At 40.2% G+C, this 20,743-nt stretch overlaps 1 protein-coding gene across 6 annotated transcripts in view; it reads right to left on the bottom strand.

Moving 5' to 3' along the window:
- MYRIP (myosin VIIA and Rab interacting protein) overlaps positions 1-20,743 on the bottom strand; it is a 217,278-nt gene that overhangs the window by 20,711 nt on the left and 175,824 nt on the right. For all 6 annotated transcript variants that reach the window (XM_071804849.1, XM_065832886.2, XM_071804844.1 and 3 more), the window contains 3 exons: positions 16,741-16,918; positions 12,215-12,864; positions 4,560-4,799 (listed from right to left, as the gene is read on the bottom strand). In XM_071804849.1, coding sequence (XP_071660950.1) covers positions 4,560-4,799; positions 12,215-12,864; positions 16,741-16,918 — 1,068 coding nt within the window. The remainder of the gene's footprint in view (positions 1-4,559; positions 4,800-12,214; positions 12,865-16,740; positions 16,919-20,743) is intronic.

Below are 20,743 nucleotides of genomic sequence, written 5' to 3'. Positions count from 1 at the left end.
ATAATACAAGATGCTTCACTAACAACAGTTGCACAGTGTGATTTTTGCTTTGTTCACACCTGAAGACTAGAGGGGCTGAAGGCAAGCTCTAGCCTGAGCACATAGGACTCCACAGCCTTCCACTGCACTACCGAGATGAGCAAGATTTCAGGGCACTGTGTACCCCAAAAAGACCATTAACTACTTCTGTAGCTTAATAAGCACAAGTCTGCTGCAGGATTATGTTAAGTTTAGAGAGCTGTGAATCTCCACGAGCCAATTTTAGGCAATCACAAACTCAGAAATGTTGAAAATTATTGTGCCAAATGTCTAATGAGGTCTAAGTCTAAGGCATAGAATTAATTTATTTTAATTATTAATAATACCCACCTAAATCCTCAAGTATCCCACATAAATTAAATAATTAGCTCAAAAGTCAGCATTTTCAAACTTAAAGGCAGACATACAGCTCAAGAGCTTAGTTTGGGGCAAGGACCGAGAACACGTAAATGCCCAACTTCAGCTAACTCCTCACTCAAGATGTGCCAATTCTTGCCATTGCCAACAGATTTTAATATACTACATATCCTTTTTAAAACATCAGCTCAACATGTGATTATATGAGATTCCCAGCTTCCATTAAAAACAGAAGTCCAGATTTTTAAAGGTGCAGACACGTGAAAGTCAGATTTTCATGACCACCAGGTACTTAATTTCCAGTGATTCAATAAACAATACATGTTTTTTTAAATCTTATTCTATGGTCAAGTGTACTGTACCTAGAAATGCCCTACGATTTCAGGTTGCTAATATGTTCCAGAATAAGTGTAAGAATAGAAGACTAAAGCCTACCAAAAACAAGCAGCATGGATAAAATATAAGCAAGATGGCTAAAATACAGTATTTTATTTGTATTTAGGAGCTCAAAGCAGACTGTAGGCACTTGAGCTCTCCTTTTAATGGCCCAGAATTAGTGCTTCTGTACACCTAATTTGAAACTTGATGCCCAGGTCAGAAGGCTGGGTCTCTGGCCAAAAATGCTAAGTGCCAGTCTGAAAGATCTATTATTCCCCACATATATATTCTCCAAAAATCAGGCTTCTAAAAAAGAGAGCATATTGGGACATCTGGCTTTTAAGGCATCTAAAATTACTGGTTTCCTGAAAATACAATTCCTATGCTTGTCTCCATTGAAACATGCCATCTAGTCATCTTAAAGTTATTGCATGTTTTAGGAGTTCAGCTAGATCTTTACATTTTAGGTTACCATAGCCACAACTGGTATTATACACTGTCATCTTCAGTATTTCATTGTAAGATATTGGTCAGCCGCCTTTCCAAAGAGAAGGCACGCACCAAAAGATTTTAAATCACTTTTAAGGACAACTGTCAAGAATGAGCATGAAAGCAGCCTGCTTGTTTCTCTACAGCTGGAACAAGTTCTGCTATTAATTCCACTGAAGTCATGACCATGAATAGTACTGGGATACTTTGCTTGCTTTATTATAGACAGAAAGAATATATACTGCGACCATGAATGACTAAGACTTGTTTTCTCATCTAAAATAAACAAAGAGTTAGGAATTCCCAGCATTCTCCTTTTGCTGAACACGGTATGCCCCTTACTTTTTTAAACTTAAGGACACTTTCCTAAGGGAAAAACTACTAATCTTTGCATTATTTTAAATAACTGACATACAAATTTTAAAGAAATAATAAAATCAGAGCAGGAATAAAAAAATGATATTACTTCATAGATGCATGCAGGTGAATAAGTACACCACAAAACATGCATCTGCCATTTTCTGTGCCTAGCTGACTATATATGAGCATTTCAGAGAGTTCTATTCACAGCCCTGAATTCTGGACTTCAGCTGCACCATGCTATACCCTGGCTAGCCTAGATACCCTGTTGAATAATTTGATATTGCTGGTTTGACTTTGTAAATCAAAGACAAGCTAAATCGAAGGCTCATAACAAGCACTGGCGATAAAGTTTGTTGGTTTTTTTTTCTATTATATTTCCTTGGAAAAGGCTGTGTGTACATCAAGGAGGTATTTGCATATGTGATGAGAAAGGTACTTTGCTGTGTAGTCCATGGCTAAATAACTCTGAATCAGAGAGTCACAGACTCCTTAAGTTTGGAAAGGAACTCTGGAGATCACCCAGTCAAACCCCTCCGCTCAAAGTAGGGTCAATTAGATTAGGTTGCCTAGGGCTGTGTCCAGTCTCCTTTGATCATCTCCAAGGACACAAACTCTACAATCTCTCTGGGAAACCTATTCTAGCATTTGACCACCCTCGTAGTAAAAAATCTTTTGATGTTTAGGTGGAATTTCTCATATTTCAGATTGTGCCCACTGTTTCTTGTCCTGTCACTGGACACAGGTGAGAAAAGTCTGATTCCCACTTCTTTATTTCCAACCTTCCCTCCTCCCCCAAGAGGTGTTCATACACATTGAAGATATCCTCCTTAAACCTTCTCTACGCTAGACAATTCCTGCTCTCTCAGCCTGTCCTTATATAGCAGATGCCCCAGTCTTTTAATTATCTCTATGGCCCTTCACTGGACTCACTCCAGTATGTCCATGTGTCCCTTGTACTGGGGAGCCCAGAACAGGACACAGCACTCCAGAGCTGGCGTCAGCAGTATCGAATAGAGAGGAATACAAACCCGTGGTTCGTTGGATGCTGGTGGCCTTCTTTTCTGCAAGTACACATTGCTGGCTTATGTTCACCTTCGTGTCCACCAGGACCCCTATGTCCTTTTCTGCCAAGCTGTTTCCCAACCAGATGGCCTCTACCCTGTACTGTACATGGGATAATTGCTTTCCAGGAGCAGGAATTTGCATTTCCTTTCATTGAACCTCATGAGGTTCTGTTAGCATATTTCTCCAGCCTGTCAAGCTCCTGTGAGTGACAACAGAACCATCTCATGTATTGACCACTCCTCCAAACTTAGGGTACCCTTTGTCTCATTGTCTCTGTCAATAATGAAGTTGTTTAACAGTACCGGTCCCAGTATTGACCACTGGGGTATACCACTAGGGAGTGGCCTCCAGCTGGATTTCAAGCCTCTGATTGCAACCCTTTCCACCCAGCTTCAGACAATTTTCAGTCCACCTCACTGTCTACTTATACAGTCCTTGCTCAATTTGTCTGCGAGGACATTATGTGAGAACTTCTTGAAAGCTTTGTTGAAGTCAAAATAAACAACATTCAGTGCTCTGAATTCCCCAGATTACCATGACTGTTCGACGATGAACAAGAGTGGCCTCACTATGACATGGGCCAGCTCCCTCAGCTGCCGTGAGCACATCCCCATCGGGTGCCATGCAGTGGTGTGTGTCCCATTTGTTGAAATGTCTGCTAATTTGATCCTCCTCTACCACAGGTAAGTCTTCACTGCTCCCACAGGTCTCAGGGGCCTGGGATTCTTGAGGGCAAATCTTACCCGTAAACTAAGGTCAAAACAATGTTGTGTAACTTGGCCTCTTCCATGTCCTGTATCACAGGGTCATTTCAGTAGTGAGTCCCACTTTCCCTCATCTGGCTTTTGCTGCTGATATATCTGTAGAAGTTCGTCTTATTTTTCATTGTGTCCCTCACCAGATTCAACTCCAGGTGGGCACTGGCTTTCCTGACACCACTCCTGCACACTGGACAGGGTTCTGTCATCCGCCTGGATCACTTGATCCTGCTTCCACCTCCTGGTGTCTTAGTTCTTTACAGCATTTGAACAAAACACTTTTCAAATTATGAAGAATAGATTTCCTTCAGAGAGTTGTGCACACCCCTTGTCAAAGCTGAGCTGCTGTGCAGACAGGACCCCAAGTGGTGAGTCAAGACACACAGCACACAAGAAGGAGCCTAAGTGGATCTAAGAATGCTTGAATGGCAAGGGGTGGTGCTGGGCTTCTACAGCACCAAAATTCAAGCACACCACTACATTTGAAGACAAATTCAGAGGTCAAAAGGGAAGAGGTCAGGTGGTAAGTCCTGTGGAGTGACACTGACATCAAACATCTCGTTGTAGGGGTGAAATGGCACAGATGGAAGGTCTCATACATTATCACAACTGACACTGGATTTTAGTTTCACTAGAATATGTTACTACTCACAGAGGCCTATTAGCTGACAGAGTAACAGGGTTGGAAAGCTTTACAGAAGCATACCATATTCCAGTAGAGAGGCAAAATAAGAATCTATGGCATCAGAATGAACTACATGATACTAAAAACATCAGAGCAAATAAAAAGACTGAAAAAACCCAGAACATTTAAAGCAACTGGTTAGCCAGAAGCAAACAAGGAGAACTGGATATATTTAAAAATAAAAACATATAAGCCAATTCTTAGTCAGTATAAACTGACATAATTCCATTAATATCAGTCAAAGGTTTATTATATAAGCAAAGTTCACTGGTTTGAATTCATGCTGTAGTCTCACAGGAAGGAACCTTAACTGAAGTTTTAACTGCCGAAGACTTGCAGGCTCAGACCCAGTGTAAAACACCTCAGGTTTTTTTAAGCAACTATGTTTAATTTTCTAACCAAAAGCCTCTACAATGACCACTTACCTTCTTCAACTCTTCCTGAATAGTTCTGCCATTTTCCTCTGAGGACAAACTCTCCTTTTGGTTTTCAGGGTCTGTTCTAGGTTCTGACTCTTGTTCTTCACCAGAAGATGTTTCCTTGTCACTCATTTTAGCAGCGAGCTGAAATAACCTGGACTTAAGCTCCTCTTCCATAAGGTCAGGCTTGATGTTATGATGCTGATCCCCACTGCTTATATCTGTTTCTGATAAATCATCGAAATCCTACAAAGAAATTAGAAAAACAGTATAATTGCTGTACAGGTACAGAAGGGAAAACACATAGTTTCCTAGCACAGGTATGATCACTCCGCAGGGAAGTTTGAAAGCAAGCACACTAAGTGTGTTGATAAAAAAATACCACGTCTTTACAGAAGAATGCCAGTAAACCCACACCTTTTGGATCATATTTATCATACCTGCTTATATTATGTAAAAAGTAACTATCAAAAACATTATATATCTGTGTATATTAAGGAAATAAAAGCCTAAATGGCATTTCCCATTCCCAGCACTGCACTGCCACCACTCTCAGGCATGATGCAGACATAGAAACTGAAGTGTGGGAATGAAATAACTTGTGACCTGGCAGTTGTGTCCAGCTTTCAATTGAAAGCTGCGCACAAGGTCCCTGTCTGCTGGTCTTCAGCATTACTTGTGTTTTTCTTACAAACTACTGGAAGCAAGTTTTGAAAAATCTCTCTTTTATTCCATGATTTTGCTTCAGATTTTCATCTTTCCCAGTGAATATTTACATAGGTGGATCCTTTACAGTGATGATTATTTTCCAAAGACCAACCTCTTTGGAACAAATTCAATCTTTAGGAGCACCTTCCTTTCTTACTCTTGGATCCTTAAAGGTGGAAGTACTCAGAGGCTCAGTTAAGTATGGTGGGTGTTACAGTTTTGAACTCAACAAGCCCCTTACTTTGGAAGCTGAGCAGAAGAAAAGCAAAATCCTTTTAGCAGGGTGCCTGCCCAACGTTTAATAATGTGGAAAAGGGGTTTTCTTTTTTTTTGTAAGCCTTTGCAGGACATCTGAAAACATCTGACGGTTATGCCAAAACCTAATGTCCAGATACACACCAACATATTTTCTGGACCTGTGCTGTCTGATTAGGACCTAATTTCCCCTGGTTTCCACTGCAATCCATGGAGAGAGATATAGGCATCTCCCAGAGCAACTTGCTCTACCTATAGTGCTAACTGCCTCCTGGAAATGCTCTTCTCCCCCTGCTGACTGCTAAGAGAAAGCTTAGAATAATTAGACACTTTGTTTAGTGTTTCAGTCAAGTGCATGAAGCAAGGTGGAATTAGGTAGTTTTAAAAGAGATGAATTCTTTGAAATGGAGCATAATCATGACAAAACCACCCAGAAGGAGGCTATGAAGACTGCAGCCTGGGACCCAGAAGCTGTGGGCACATTGTGGCAGGTCTAAGAGGATGATTTAGAACAATTCTCAGATGGGAAGTTCTTCCTATTTGCCCTATGCTCTCCTAGCGTGACAGGACCAACACTGCTGGTGAGACTAAAAGCTGTGTTCTCTCTACCATTCATTTGGAAATACATAAACAGGAGATTTTCTTTGCACAGCCACGGCAGCATTATTTATGGATGGACCGATTACCTCCAGTGCTCACGGGAAAACGTTAACTCTGACAACTCTCCTACAAACCCTACCTGCCAAACTGCTCTTAATAGACTGACACATCGTGCTTATTATGTCAGTCCTTCTCTCTCACACAGTAAACCATACTATGTGGTGTCTAGTGCTTTCACAGCTTTCTAGACAATTTTTGTCTGCAGTTACCTGTGAATCAATTACACAACTGAAGTATTGCTTTACAGCTCACCTTCAGGATGCGGAAGGCCCTTTTGGAAAAATCAGGATTTAAAAGTACATGGTTAGCTATAAAGAAGGGGAACCACAGGCCTACACTGAAAGTTGTTCTTTCCCCAAACAATCAGCTTTTGCAGAATAAAAAGCCTTTTCTGCCAAATGAGCTCCAAAGCTATTCTGAATAAGATCAAGATTCAAATCAGTGTTTCCACTTCAGTTTTATAATATGTTACGTTGTGCTGCTACATTTATTTAGAAGACTGGTATCGTTTCATCTTTTAAATTAAAAATCTTTATTTATCATAATGGTGCTTCCTCAAATTGTAACAACAGATTTTTTCCAACATATCCTGCCTGCCATTCAACAACTCATTACAACACCCACCCAACAATCTGCTAATGAAAAATACTCACATATCACTAAACTACTACTAAAAAACTGGAAAACCGTTGCTGAATCAATCAGCTCATCAGTTTGTACCCAGGAGAGAAACAATAATGATTTATGGGATTTACAGGACAGAAAGCACGGCTAAGCTGTGCACCTGTATCTTCAGAGAAAATAGGTCAGTGGCGATACATCTCATTAAACTTCAGCTATTTACAATTAGGTATCTAGTTTACACTCATTACTAGAATCTCTCTTTACTTGAGTTACCTCCATTCATTTAATAGGTACCTCCAAAAACCTACTCTTGTGTACCAGAACATGTGGTTTAGGATTACAAGCCCTGCTAGTGAGTTCTGACAGCCCTGTACCAGGGGTAGGGGATTCCTCTAGCAGTGTCTAGGCAGAAAGAACACAGTTTCCCCTGGGGTTGAGTCTGCAAGGGAGAGCGGAAAATGCTATTCTATGCAGACACTTGAGCAGATCAAGCTTGTAAAGGCAAAAGTTTGCTATTCTCATTTAAATAAGCTGACAGATAACATGTACAAAATCTAGTGGAGCAATGAGGATGGCTGGCAGTCCAGAGGGGCAGGTTTTCCCACATTTCCACCCCACTGCTGTACCATGAAGTACTGACAGAGTTCATCTCACAGAAAGACGTATGATACCTCTGGGGCCTTCTTACATAGAATTGCTTCGCTTAAACTGCTCAGCACCCCTTGTGGAAGGCCTTGGGGGAGGACTTGCCTTGAGGGTATTGTTTTTGTTACAGCTGGATTCAGCTATGTCTATTATCCACCTTTCTGCTTTCCAGCCTCCTTATAATGAGCAGGTGGAGTATTTACATTTGCAAAAGCTGTTAGTTCCTGCTTACACACAGAGATAATGATATCCCATAATGCTACACTTTGTAGTTTCTGTTACTGGTAGGCTGCCTGGCTTGTGTGTTGAGGTTTCCAGATGGTGGCAGTGAACTATTTGTAAAAAGATGATACCTATTTATTAACGTAATAAAAAAATGCATTAAGAAGCCATGACAAGAATAAAAAATAATAAATACATTGAAAGGTACTATTATTATTATTTAGTTAATAGATGCTATCTTAAAGTTCAGTTTAATGACATCTTTGTGTTCATATATATCATTGTGTAAATACCCATTTGCATCTATCAGCAACATATAGTACTAACATCTGCAAACAAGAATAAAGGGCTACCACTTTATCTGAAAACAGAGCTTCAGTGAGGGCCTGGCAGACTAACAGAGCCACAAACCCAGGCTCACTACAAGAAAATCAAGTTTTTCTAATGCAAGCACAAGTCCCTTAGCAGACAATGAACTAGGAAATACACCTTTCCTCCTACACATTGTCCAAATCTTTGCATACAAATGACTGATAACTCAATGTAATCCTAGCCAACAAACAAAAAGTCCCCAAATCAAGCAAGCAAGCAAGCAGGCAAAGTACTGCCTTGGAGGATCCAGAACTAAATCCATGTTATATTACAAACCCTTGCAACAGAGTTCCATTCATACAGAAAACCGAAAATCAGAAACTACAGTTTTTAGGAGAAGACACAAACTGTGAGGTTTGTAGGCAGTTTTTCAGTGAGAGCCAGTGTAATTTCAGGACATTTTTTTTTCCATAAATACATCCCAAGCGCCATCCCGTGGGGACCGGCTGTCTGACAGCTCTCAGTCCCCACCTGTCTGCAGGGTGGGAGGGCTGGGATCAGCAGTGGGGTCTCCTGATCAAACAGTGGGGTCTCCTGATCAAAGGAGTAAATTCCTCATGAGGGCATCTCCCTTACTTGAAGCAATTAAGACACTCCACTTTCCATCAGAAATACGAGAGCTGCAGCTACACTAAGCAACACCTCCTCCTCTCAAAAAGATAATGAAAGCAAATAGAGCAATACTATTATTACCAATAAGATAATTTGTTAATATTGTTAATAAAAATAAAAGCAGACAGAGATCGGTGGAAATTACTTGCATGAAGTTATAATTTGAAAAATAATTAGCATTAAAAGCAAGGTTACACTTCCCAGTTCTGTTTCCACAAGAAACGGGTATCTTCTGTGACACATAAGCAATCGGGTTATCAGAAATTTATTACAGTAGGACCTTGGTTTATCAGGACAGTTTTCATGTCTCGCTTCATGACTGTGTTTATAGCATCTCTACAAGCAACTCAGTAAAGCAGGTTGTTCTTTTATCTATCATTAAGTGGTAAAAAAACTCTCCCCAAATACAGTACATCTTGATACTCATTCTCAGGTTTCCTTTTTTAAGTCACTCTAGGTTTTATACTATGAATTCTCTCTCAGTCACAGAGATTCCAGTGTTGAGTCTAAAATCCATCAAAAAAAAAAAAAAAAAGCCACAGCATTATCCTAATCTAGGTGCTGGATCTTGATACCTGGATACCTGATTTTTAATAGAAATTCTGTTGTGAGTTACGCGATGACCACAATTGTTCCAGAATTTTATTGCTTACAGTTCTCTAGACTTCAAGCAGGGAGAGAGGAAAGAGCTCATTTTCATTTCACTGTAAGTCTCCAAGAGCAGCAAACAAGAAAATGACCGGCCCTATTTGAAAATGAAAACAAACCCCCAACTTTTAGACTCTTAAACTGAAATCCTGTTCTACAATACTGATGAAAACATAATGGTTAACAAATTGTCTTGTTATTATTACAATACAGTAAAACACAGTTATTATTACAACGCAACAGAATCAAGAAAAAGTATGTTTCATCACTGCAATTTCCATATAATCAGTAGTTCAGTGTCTAATGTCTAGATGTGACATGGCTTGGAAGAGCATTTTATAGGGTTTCTGTAAATTCTGTACACCATCAGCATGTGAAAAATCTATAACTGGTTTACATATAACAATATACATCAATTCTATAACAATGAAGCTTCCTTAAGCTTAAGCTGTCTGCAGTTCTCCATGCACCTCTCCATGCACTATCATTTTGTACAAACTGTTTACATGTAAGGCTCTCTCTGCTGCAGCCTCAATCATTTTACCAAGATCAATACATTTCCTTGGGGATTGTATAAAACCCCAACACCTCTTTAATCTATTTTTTCTAAGCAATATCAATGATGTCTGGCTAATTTATGATGATACCTCAAATCATATTCTTTATGCTCATTATAATTTCAATTGCTTCCTAGAATTGTTCAACCGTGCAACATCTTTGCTATAAATTGCAGTAGTCATTCCACTCCTGCCCCCAGCAGCACTTTTGTACCAGAGGCTGGAGTAACAGCTCTCTGAATGTGGGCACCAGCTGTCAATTCAACCACCAGGGTGTCTGTGTGTCCCTAAACACAAACGAAATGTATGCAAACCCACCCATATCTAAACTTCCTAGTGAGAATTTCATTACGTTGAAAACAGTAGCATGATCTGGAGGCAGTGAGCCTCTGCCTGCCCCACTGTGCCCAAGGGAGCAGGACAGCAGGGACAGACTTTTAGCCTCGGGAAAAATGGAGGGGAGAATGGGTCAGAAACCCAAACCTTGTCTTTTTGAGCACAACAGAGCGTTATATGCAGCACTTAAGACACAAAGCAACTCACAGAAGAGCTGAAAAGAACAATGATTTTCTGCACCACCTTGCACTTTGAAGCACACACTAAGCTACTGAAGGATGGATGCCAACATGTATGTCTGGGAGCAGCCAGCCTTTCTGTTCTCCCCTGGAAGAACATCTCCAGGACATCTGCCCTGTGAGCTCTGCTATTCTACAGGGTGTTTCAAAAAGATGGACCCAATTTGAAACCACTATAACCCTGCAATCATGAACTGCCCATGAATGAAACTCTTCACCACGTGAAAGGCTGGGGCATAGAGTTTTGAATGTTTACCCCTAGATAACTCATTAAACTATTAGTAATTTTTTGTATAATTGTAGCAAGTTGCCATCACGAAATATACTGTTTTGAAATTGGGTCCATCTTTATGAAACACCTTGTATACTCTGCATAGCAGTAGTAACTTGAAAGACACAATATGAATACAGACACATATAGACACACAGAATACGCACAAATACACAAAGCCAGACAAGGAAAAGCAGAAGTCTATGTACTGTTTGTGCAGCCCCTGGAGAATCCTGTAACTCTACCTGATGTTCTAAGAAGTCACTAATGGCCACTGATGTGTTGATAATGCACATTATCACACACAACTCCCCTTCAACAACTTTGTATTATAAACATATGAGGACATGAGTACAAATGATTGGTGCAAAACACACACACCTGTCTCATAGAAGCAGGTGGAATAGATACAGAATAAAGAATGGTTTACCCAGTATTAAAAACCTTCTGAAATCCTAGAATTCTGATCTTATGATGAGCTGTACTGATGTCTTTCCATGGGAAATATAGGCTTGTAGTAAAAGCAAAGAATACCAACTCCAGGCGTCATAAAATTGCTCAGATGGCTTTATAGACTGGCTTGGGCTGCTTGTAGTCAGAGGCATAGGGAGAAGACAGCACATGGCTCTTTGCTTCGGGCTTACCATTACTCTGCTGCAGCAATGATGCAGCTACAGGATTTGAGAGGGGTAGGAGATGGGAAAGGGAACTGGACAGGGGGTCAGTATTCTCCTCATCCAGCTGGGTAATTAGTTAGAAGTGTGTTTGTACTGCTAAAAAAGTTTTGGAGGACAACTGGATCCCTTAAATAATATCAGTTCTAGGCCTGGACTAACTTCAAACAGACATCTTTGCTTTCTGTTTATCCCACACTTGTTTAAAAGAAATGTTTGGAGAGTGCTTTGCTGTCTTCAAGTTGTATGATCGGTTACTCTATGTTTGAGCTGTTATGTTCTGTTTGTTTTGGTTTTCTCTTTTTTTAATCTAACTACAAATTATTTAAATGGAAGTAAACACCCTAACACACTAGGACTCATAATGAAGTGACCAATTAAAAGCAGATACCGTATTTCAAAAACAGCCCTTTCTGAATTTCTGCTGCTCATTAGCTTTATCCCTTACTGGGACATTTGCACAGCACACAGAAGATTCCCAGGCATATGAGTTATTTCTTATTCCAAGAACCAAGGAAATTAAAAACCCCAGCACAATAGGTGACCAGTCAACATTTGTTAGCTGTTGGCAAATCCTGACTCTATTTTTTTTTTCAAGAGCACCATTAATGATGTCATTGATCAGATGGAAGTGCCGTATTTGAGAAAGAGGCAGATCCTGCTCACGATATATGTAACACTTTACCTTTGCTACTTCTTGTTATGAGGCACAAGGAGGATAAAGCTTGGAAGAACACTCCACCTCCCACTCATGATTCAAATGTTATTGCCAGCACAGCTTAATCAGTTTTGCTCAGCTCTTTTTGAGATTGCCCTTGGTAAGCTCAAACACAATTACCTGACTTAAATTCATCTTGTTGGCTTTTGTGTGATTTTTTCCTTCACATAACTCTTCAGAGATGGCTTTGTTCTTCCTCCATCTTCTTGATCTCTTTTCTAAATCATAATGGACTTCTTCAGTCTCACTGCTGTCCGAATACTCCAAGCTGGTTGCTTGTGGGTTGAAATTTACATCCAGTTCTCCATGGAAATGTTTTTTTTCCATTCTGGGTTTATCACTTTGAGTTCTGCTTTGTAACCAGAGAAGTTTGCTAGGTCCTTTAGCTTCCTGGGAAGAGTTTACTGAAGATGTTTCAGAATCAGAAAACAGTGTCTCAGTGTTGGTGTATAACCCAGAGGAAGGGGAGTTCACTGCCTGGTACTGGTCATTCCCATAAACCCATTCAGGACCGTACTGGGAACTGGTGTAATAGAAATCATCTGGTAATTGCCGAGGTCTCCGACGCAGCTTGTTCAAGGCCACATTCCAGTCGTAGTCATCCTCGCTGTCTGAGCCCATCTCATCATAGGCAGACACAATGCTGGATTCGTTCTCCAAAGCTTCAAATACTTGACTCTTTGGTTTGGCAAGCATCCGAGGACGAGGCAAAGTGACATTCTGCAGAGCTACCCAGTTTCCATCAGTGCTTTGGAAAACAGAAGGCGGATCTAGGAAAACAAAACAAGAACAATCATCACTGTGATCACAGTGTGAAAGGCTCATTTTCCTTGCCAGCTTGTGATCAACTGGCCACAAATTGGAAGGTTCAACAAAACTAATGAACTCTCTCATGTTGTGAGCTATGCTGCTCTACTCTTTTTAATCAAAAGCCACCACATAAAGTCACGGCAATGACTATTTAAAATGTGAGAGTACTTGGACCAAAGTTTTTTTCTAAAAGAACTACTAGGAAAGGCTGAGGGAACATTGGTACACAGACATGTATAAATCCTGTGTTTCGCAAATGTCTTCAATTCTGTGTGCAGTTCTGGTGTCTCATCTTGAAAAGGAAAGATGCAAAAAGGATCAGAGAAGGTTGCACCAGGTTCTGGAGTGGCTTCCATTCAAGGAATGATTAAGTAAACCAGAGCTCTGCCTGTCTGGAGGAGAGAAGACTCAGCACACCCTAAAAGAGATGGGGGAATACCTTCCCACCTAACTACTAGAGGGCATAAAGTGAAACTAGTGAAATCAAGGTTCAAAACAAGCACAAGAAAGAAGTAGGATGCAACAGGATGCTTTCTCCTAATTTTTCCTAGGCTCTTGGTTATGCTTGCTGTTGCATCCTAGACTATATGTTATTGTTTATGACCCACGCACTGCTGCTTTTGTATTCTTACACTTTTTCAGAGTATGTTTTACAACTCTGACAGAAAAAAAAATGCCACTAATATGCTCAAAGAGTTCTGTATAACTCGCATAACTGCACTTCTTAATTTAGATCCCACTTCCAATCAAACTTGAGAAGTCTCTTCATAGGAAACGTGTGATGACTCTACCTCCCGCAGCAGCTGAATAAATACATAATGCTATGGAGTTACACAGTAAACCCGGTTTACTAAATGAAGTTTTCAGCCTTATGGATTCCTTCCATGGGTTCAAATTTGACATTTCCAGAAAACTGTAGAAATGGTTATTATAAACTATCAGTTTTCTAAAACTGTAAACAGAACATCACTATTTAAAAGAGAAAATCACTATACACTGGATAGTGTTGTAGATGACACCCAAACACCTCGCACTACATGATTACAAATACTTGGACCTCAAGAAGATGACATTTTCCCTGGAATTGCTGATAAAGAACATAAATATGAAGTAAGAAGGTATGATCAGTTTAAAAAAAAGTCTGTGGTGTACTACCATCAACAAAACACCCCCACAAAAATGAAACAATAATTAAACTTAATTAAACTTAAGAGCTATGGAAGATTTAGAACAGATTTTGTATTTGTTAATCATTTGAGTCCTTTCCGCTTGTTTTCACTTCCTAAATTTCATGCCAATTCAGAGAACTTGAGAAAATACATCACTGAAGACATTCTTACTCCTGCTTAAAAATAAATTAAAACATTAATAGTTTTCTTGTAGCAGTGACCCACTGAGGATATAACTGAAGTCAGGTTTATAGGGAGAGCTAATAACTCTGTATTTTAACAGCTGATTTTGGAGAAAAGAAAATACAAGCTATCAAGCATAAGGAACTTCTGCTTGTTCACTTTTTCCAACCATGCTCATTAACCTAAATATAGGATTGTCTTGAGAGAAAGAGGACCTTTCCTTAAAAGCATTGTTCCTTCAAAGCAAACAGCTCTGCAAGATACAAATCTTCAACAGGAACTGTTGCACCACATAACACAAATGCAATGCAGTGGAGTGTTGTACCATTATACTTTTTTCTCTTTCAAACCATACCCCCTTATTTTTTTAAGCAACAACACGTAAGAATCGGGCGAACATCGTCAGTTAATCAAAAAAAGGACAAGATAGCAGTCGATTATATCTTAGAGGGCAAGCAGGGTGGAAAGAAAAGCCGCTGAGAACTTTATATTCAGAAAGCTGACTAAGTTTTGCCCAGCTTCAAGTAATGTCAAATGCTCCCTTCCTAATTTTCTGAAACAAAGTCACTTACCTGAAAGAATGGATTTTGCACACAATTCATTTGGTATACACTATAAGTTATCCTTGTGAAAATGAAAATAGATTTAAGAAGTATCATTGTGAAACTATTGCTAAAGAGGAAAAAAAAACCCAGTAATTAATGATTTGGCTCTTGAATCATCATTTAAACCAGTGCAAATTGTAATCAAGATCAACTGTGAACTGCTTTTTGGCTACATGACTGAAAAGCTCAGTGATGTTGCCACTCCAGACTCTTGGTTGAGGTTTCTTCTGTTTTCTGTATCCTAATACAGAGCTGCTTACTACTGAATAGGTGAGATCATATTTACACAAATTAGCACAATCAGGTATTTCCTACAAGCTCAATAGGCACCACGATTTCATCACAAATGTGGTTCTTAGATGAAAGGAGCAGAACAAATCCTCTGAGTAGAGCACCTAGAGGAAACTGGGTCAATTTGTCATTCTGCTATGGTTAAGCCATTGTCAAGTACTAAATTGCTCAACAGTTGAATTCAATGGGATTGAAGTGGGTTCTTAAATTTAAGCACCCAATTAACTGCTTTACTGAAAATAGGTCTTCCACTACAAATGCCAGGGGAATGCTTCTGACAGGGTGTTGAATGAGCAGCTCACAAAGTAATGCATACTTAGTTAGGTCAGATTTTAGCACTACTTTGCTATCATAGTCTTCTTTGGAGGGAAGGGTATTAACTCTGTCTAATTTTCAATCTCCCCAGGTTATCAACTGGCCTTACAGACTAACAAATCAAATTGATGGGCAGCCCCCATCCCTGGTCCCCAGTACACCCAAACACATATTTTGGCTGCTTCTGCTTGCCCACACCCACTGAGCCAGCTGTGGGAGTTACAGCACCAATAAACTCACCCTACAAAATAGAAGTTTTATCTTCATTAACCAAGCAGCAGGAACAAGCAGACTCTGTTGTGTTGGGACAACAGCAGCAGATATGCTATTAATAGCTTTGCTGTTCCCCATCACTGGGAGCCAGAGGCTGCTGCTGTAGTGAGTGGTTCAGCTTTTCCCCATGTGCAGCTGTGGGGATGAAAACCAATCAACTCTTCTGAGCAGTAGTTGCCTGGTGCTACACTCTTGAGGTCTCATGAACACTACAGCCAGGACAACAGAGGCAGTGGAAATGCGACCCCCTAAGAGCCGGAGCCACCTTCTTCAATGACAGCTTGTACTTAGGTCATCCTGACGTAAGCAGGAAATTTGCGACCTATCCCAGGGTGCTGATTCAGGAATGGGGCTGACTTAGGAAGCCACCCACCATTCATATTCATATCCATACCTAATATACAGGAAGACTGAGGACACAGATCTAGGGAAACTGCTGGTCTGTGAGGTTCCTACTCACATGCCTTCCTCAAATTCAAGTGGAAGCAGCAGGTAGTAGGGCTGCACAGAATGCCACAATAGTGAATTCATCGGGATTGAAAACCAAGGTGTGATGGGGAATCCTAAACATGAATTATGTCACTGTTTGTTTCACCATGTAACCTCATGAATAGCTAACTTCTGCAACAGAAGGGAGTCTGTGGGCAGGTGCAAACTCCTCCAACTGGAGGACAGACAACCAGGTGACAAAGCAGGGCCCTTGGGCTCTTTTGTCTTAAAAGCTCTGAAGTGTATCCAAATTACATGCCTAATGTTTCCTAACAGTCCAAAATCAACTCCCTAAAGGCTCATATTTTGAATCTTTTCTTGGAAATAATATAATGGCCAGATAAGCAATAAAATCATGACACTCAGCATCACCAAACAGACATCTTTATATGTGGCCCTTGAAAGCACAGAGGCCAGCAGAAATTTCCTGGAGAGGGTCTTTGCTTCAAGTCATATTTATTCCACATGTGAGTACCGAAAAAAGAATCATATTCGTACTAGAAGTATTTACTTGTTTCATTTAGCCTGTCCACACTTTTCCAGCTAGGTAATGCAGACAGCTTGCGTTCCTTCTGTTTCTTGAATTGTCCTTTTTGATGCCTCCAAAGAGCCTCAGTCACAGATGATGCAGGGTCTAGTCCTTTACTGGGCATATCTTCACTAGCGAGGGAGAATGCAGACTGAGACCTCTGTGGGAATAAAAATCAAAAAGCATAATTTAAAAATAGAAATACTTCATTATCAAACTCTTTACCTTAATTAGTATGAGTATTCAGTTAGCCATGGAAGTGTGGTATCTGCCAGAATGCAGAAATGGAATTTAATGTATTCAAAGTAATTGTTTCAGCACTAGATTGCTTATTTATGTGCATTTCTGATGCTACGCAAGGAAGCAGGAAATTGTTTGTACTACCACGGACCAGATGGAGAGAAATAATTAAGGTGAAGTTAGGAATGTGCTTGGTGAGGACTGATATCTAACTGTTTTGACTCAAGCTAGCCAGAAAGAGATCCCATTGTGGTGAGACATGATGATCTATTGTTGGCTCAACAGGCCATCTGGTGTAACGATTTGCAGAAATTAAAAATTAAAAAAAAGCAAACAAACAGCCTGTTCTCCAAAAATAGATGTGCAACTCAACTGATTCTAATGCAGAATTCTTTTGCTGGCTAGGACATACATATAACACAATATTCTGGGCAGTTTTATGCAGTCTTGCTAATCAAATCAATATAGACTACAATCCATTTGATTCTAGGAAGGTCACATTTGAAGTCAAATGAGGTAAAATACTGTTGCGATTGCTAATGAGCCCTAACTACTATTGAGGGGAAGGTGCTTTCCTTTGGATCCATATAAATATATCATACATTTCAGTTTTGACTTAGGCACGGGGGTCAGTTGGAGAAGCCACAGTTAAATTTGGTCAGATTTAAAAAAAAATGTGAAAGCTGGCAGTGTCCTGCTGATTTCAGGAGAATTTACTCTTACAGGTCTAATAACACACGTAATTCTAAAGACGAGGCTACAGCAGCTCAAGTCAAGTTTTAACATCTGGTTGACACTATTTTGCTGCAGCACGATTTTTTTTTGTAATTAATAACTTTGCTTTTGATGACAGAATGTGCTTAGGCAGCTTGAATGGCAAAAGAGATCACTTTTTCAAATGACAATTAGCTTTTTTCTCCATAACTTTTTACCTCTCGAAACCTTTGTCTCGGCCTTCATAACAAAATCAGTAAAAGATGCCTGTACATGGTAGGGCTTCACCAAGAAGTATTGCTTTCAAGTGGCCACTTTTCTGGCTGCACCTCCTTCCATCTGAAATGCTCCCGACTGGGACTCGTACACCATACCAGAAGATTTACTTACCTGCCAGCCTTCCTGTATCTTTTGCTCAGCACTGTGATTTCATAAAAGTTTCAGTAAAGAGAAACATAACTAAGCACCAGGGTTTAGTTTGGTTTCTGAACTCCGGAGGAAAAGCCAGAATCAAGTATTTCCTGTAACTGCAATGACTTGGTTCATCCCATCCATTCAAAGACACAGGGTCCTAACATGATGCATTGGAGAGTTTCCTTTCCAATCTAGTAACATGAACTACTGACAACAAGCTCATAGTACTGTGTAATTTTATTACAGGGAATCTTTCAGATAAGTTGCTTTCACAAACCAGCTACATTCAAGTGCATATTTAGGCTGTTTCAAACCTCAAACTAGATCTTCAACTTATCAAGATCATTGAATTCTTCTTAACCCTGTAAAAGGGTTAATAACTTAACACAATACACACAGGTACAGAAATAATTTTGCTATAGGAATTTGCTCTTTAACTTTGATTTCATCCTGCCAGGATATACAGGCAATATAATCAACTCTGCCACAAATTTGCTGTCTGAACTGTGACAAGTTTTAACTGCGCCGTGGCTCATTCTGTTGTAAGGCAAGAACTACTGAACTTCCCACATCCTTACAATACATTAGGTCCAGTTCACATCTGACATACCCTCTGATACTTTATATTAAAGTTGTTACATGCTGAAAGTAGCATATTGTTGTGGCTGTCACTTTTTTCACAGTACCAAGAATATTCTTTTTCCATGTATATTGCAAACATGGAGAGATAAGAGATGCTGAAGAACACAGAAGAAGGAACGTCCTACAGCTTAATCACTAGTATCTATTTTCCCTTATTACTTAACAAACTGAATCATAAGAAGGAGAAGAAAAAGAATCAGGAAACAAGTAGTTTGTTTAATGATAACCTGGGCTCAAATAATGAACAGTTATTTCTCATAATGTGAAATCTGTAGGCTAGACAAGTTTTCTGGTGTTCTGTTTAAACAGCAGCTTCTCACCTGCCCACTTGCTGTTTCACAAACATCACAGCGAAGGCTTCATCGCAGTGCTGGCAGTGTTGGCACTTCGCTCTCAACCAACCTGAGATCTGCCATAGTTCAGCCCTGGCAACGCAGAACTCGGCACAGGCTGTGAAACCCACTGAAGGTGCTCAGCTAATCCTGCCCTCAGACCCTACAGCAACCCAGCTCTGAGCTATTTAAAGCTAGCTCAGGTGCATCTACACCATAGGACAGGCACATCCTTCAGAAGAAATAGAAGATGCACAATAGCTTGAAGCATTTTAAAAAGAAGAAAACGAGCAGGAAGGGTCTGATGGGCAAAAAGCACTGAAAAACAGGGAAGCACAGAAAAGAAAGCAGACACAGACACTTGTGGTGCAGCAGTCTAGGATCTCAAATAAACTTATCCAAAACAAGCTGTTCCTTTTAAATTGTGTGCTGAAACCTTCCAGTCAAGGTGAGTGGGAAACTGCTCTCCACAGTTTCTGTCAACGTTGTGTGGAGAGCAGGAAACTGTTTTTATGCAGGAACCACTGCTAATTCCCAGGTCAATTCCTCCAAATGTAGCAAGGGAAAAAAGATGCACCGAAATTTGGCTGGAATCCATCCTCATCCTTATTTTACGCCTTGTGTGAATTTTTGATTAAATCTGTCTTGGACTGCTCTGCTAGAAGTACCACCTCTTCTCACTGAAGATGGTCCAATATCACAGAAGGCTCAAGGGGAGATTTATTATAAATAATCAAGAAGTGACAATGTTCTAATGAGCTCCAATTAAGAAGAATAAATAAAAGTATAGGATTAGGTTTTTTCTTTTTCTGAAAGTTAGTTTTAGAGATAGGGATGGATGGACAGCTAGTAGAATTGTGTCTTACACAGACACTTTTGAGACAAAGTGTAAATATTCATCCCTGATAGCAGTTTAAATCACTGGTGCAACCACAAGTAACCTCAATAACAATACAAAAGAGGAGTGTCAACAGCCCAGCTTAGTGGAGGAGCAGGACAGAAGCATATCCTGGCATAAGAACAAATTAGTCTACATTGGCATAAACGTGGCAATTTTTTTCAGAGCACAAAAGCAAATGTTTGTCCAGAGGTTTCTCTCCAATCAATTACTGGCCTGACTGATGACTCCATCTGAATAGCAAAAGACTCAAGACTTCTTTTTGCTGCTTTTGCAATTAAGAACGAACTGGAATGTTATTTACTTAGCATGAGGTTACACAGCAAAAGATTTGATCTTAGTTGATGCAAATGAACAACTAACTTGACAGCCCTACAGCTATAGCAAGAGTTTTAGCATGGGCTACAAACCTCTGTAGAAGCCTGCCTGTGCTGCTGACTGCACTGCCTGGGGCAGGCAGCAGACTTACACTTTGCTGTGCTGCATTGGTGCTTCCCTTCCTCACTGAGACAACAGCCCATCTGTGGATCCACAGGGGACACATTTCTCTTGTGGACATGTGCTTAGGAACATAAGGGAACAGGATTGAGAAGCCCACCTAGAGGCTGGTGCTCCAGGTAATTTTCCTGTGCATGGATGCAGGGAGGTCCTAGAGGTAAGGCCAGTTACCCTAACAGGCTCTTGGAGGTGTTCGCATTGGAACAAGGGGTATAAACTGACCAAATGAAGGAGTAATAGCCCTCAG

Source organism: Patagioenas fasciata, chromosome 2 (assembly GCF_037038585.1).
Source record: "Patagioenas fasciata isolate bPatFas1 chromosome 2, bPatFas1.hap1, whole genome shotgun sequence".
Classification (NCBI taxonomy): Eukaryota; Metazoa; Chordata; class Aves; order Columbiformes; family Columbidae; genus Patagioenas; species Patagioenas fasciata.
This window is presented reverse-complemented; position numbering and strand designations above follow the sequence as displayed.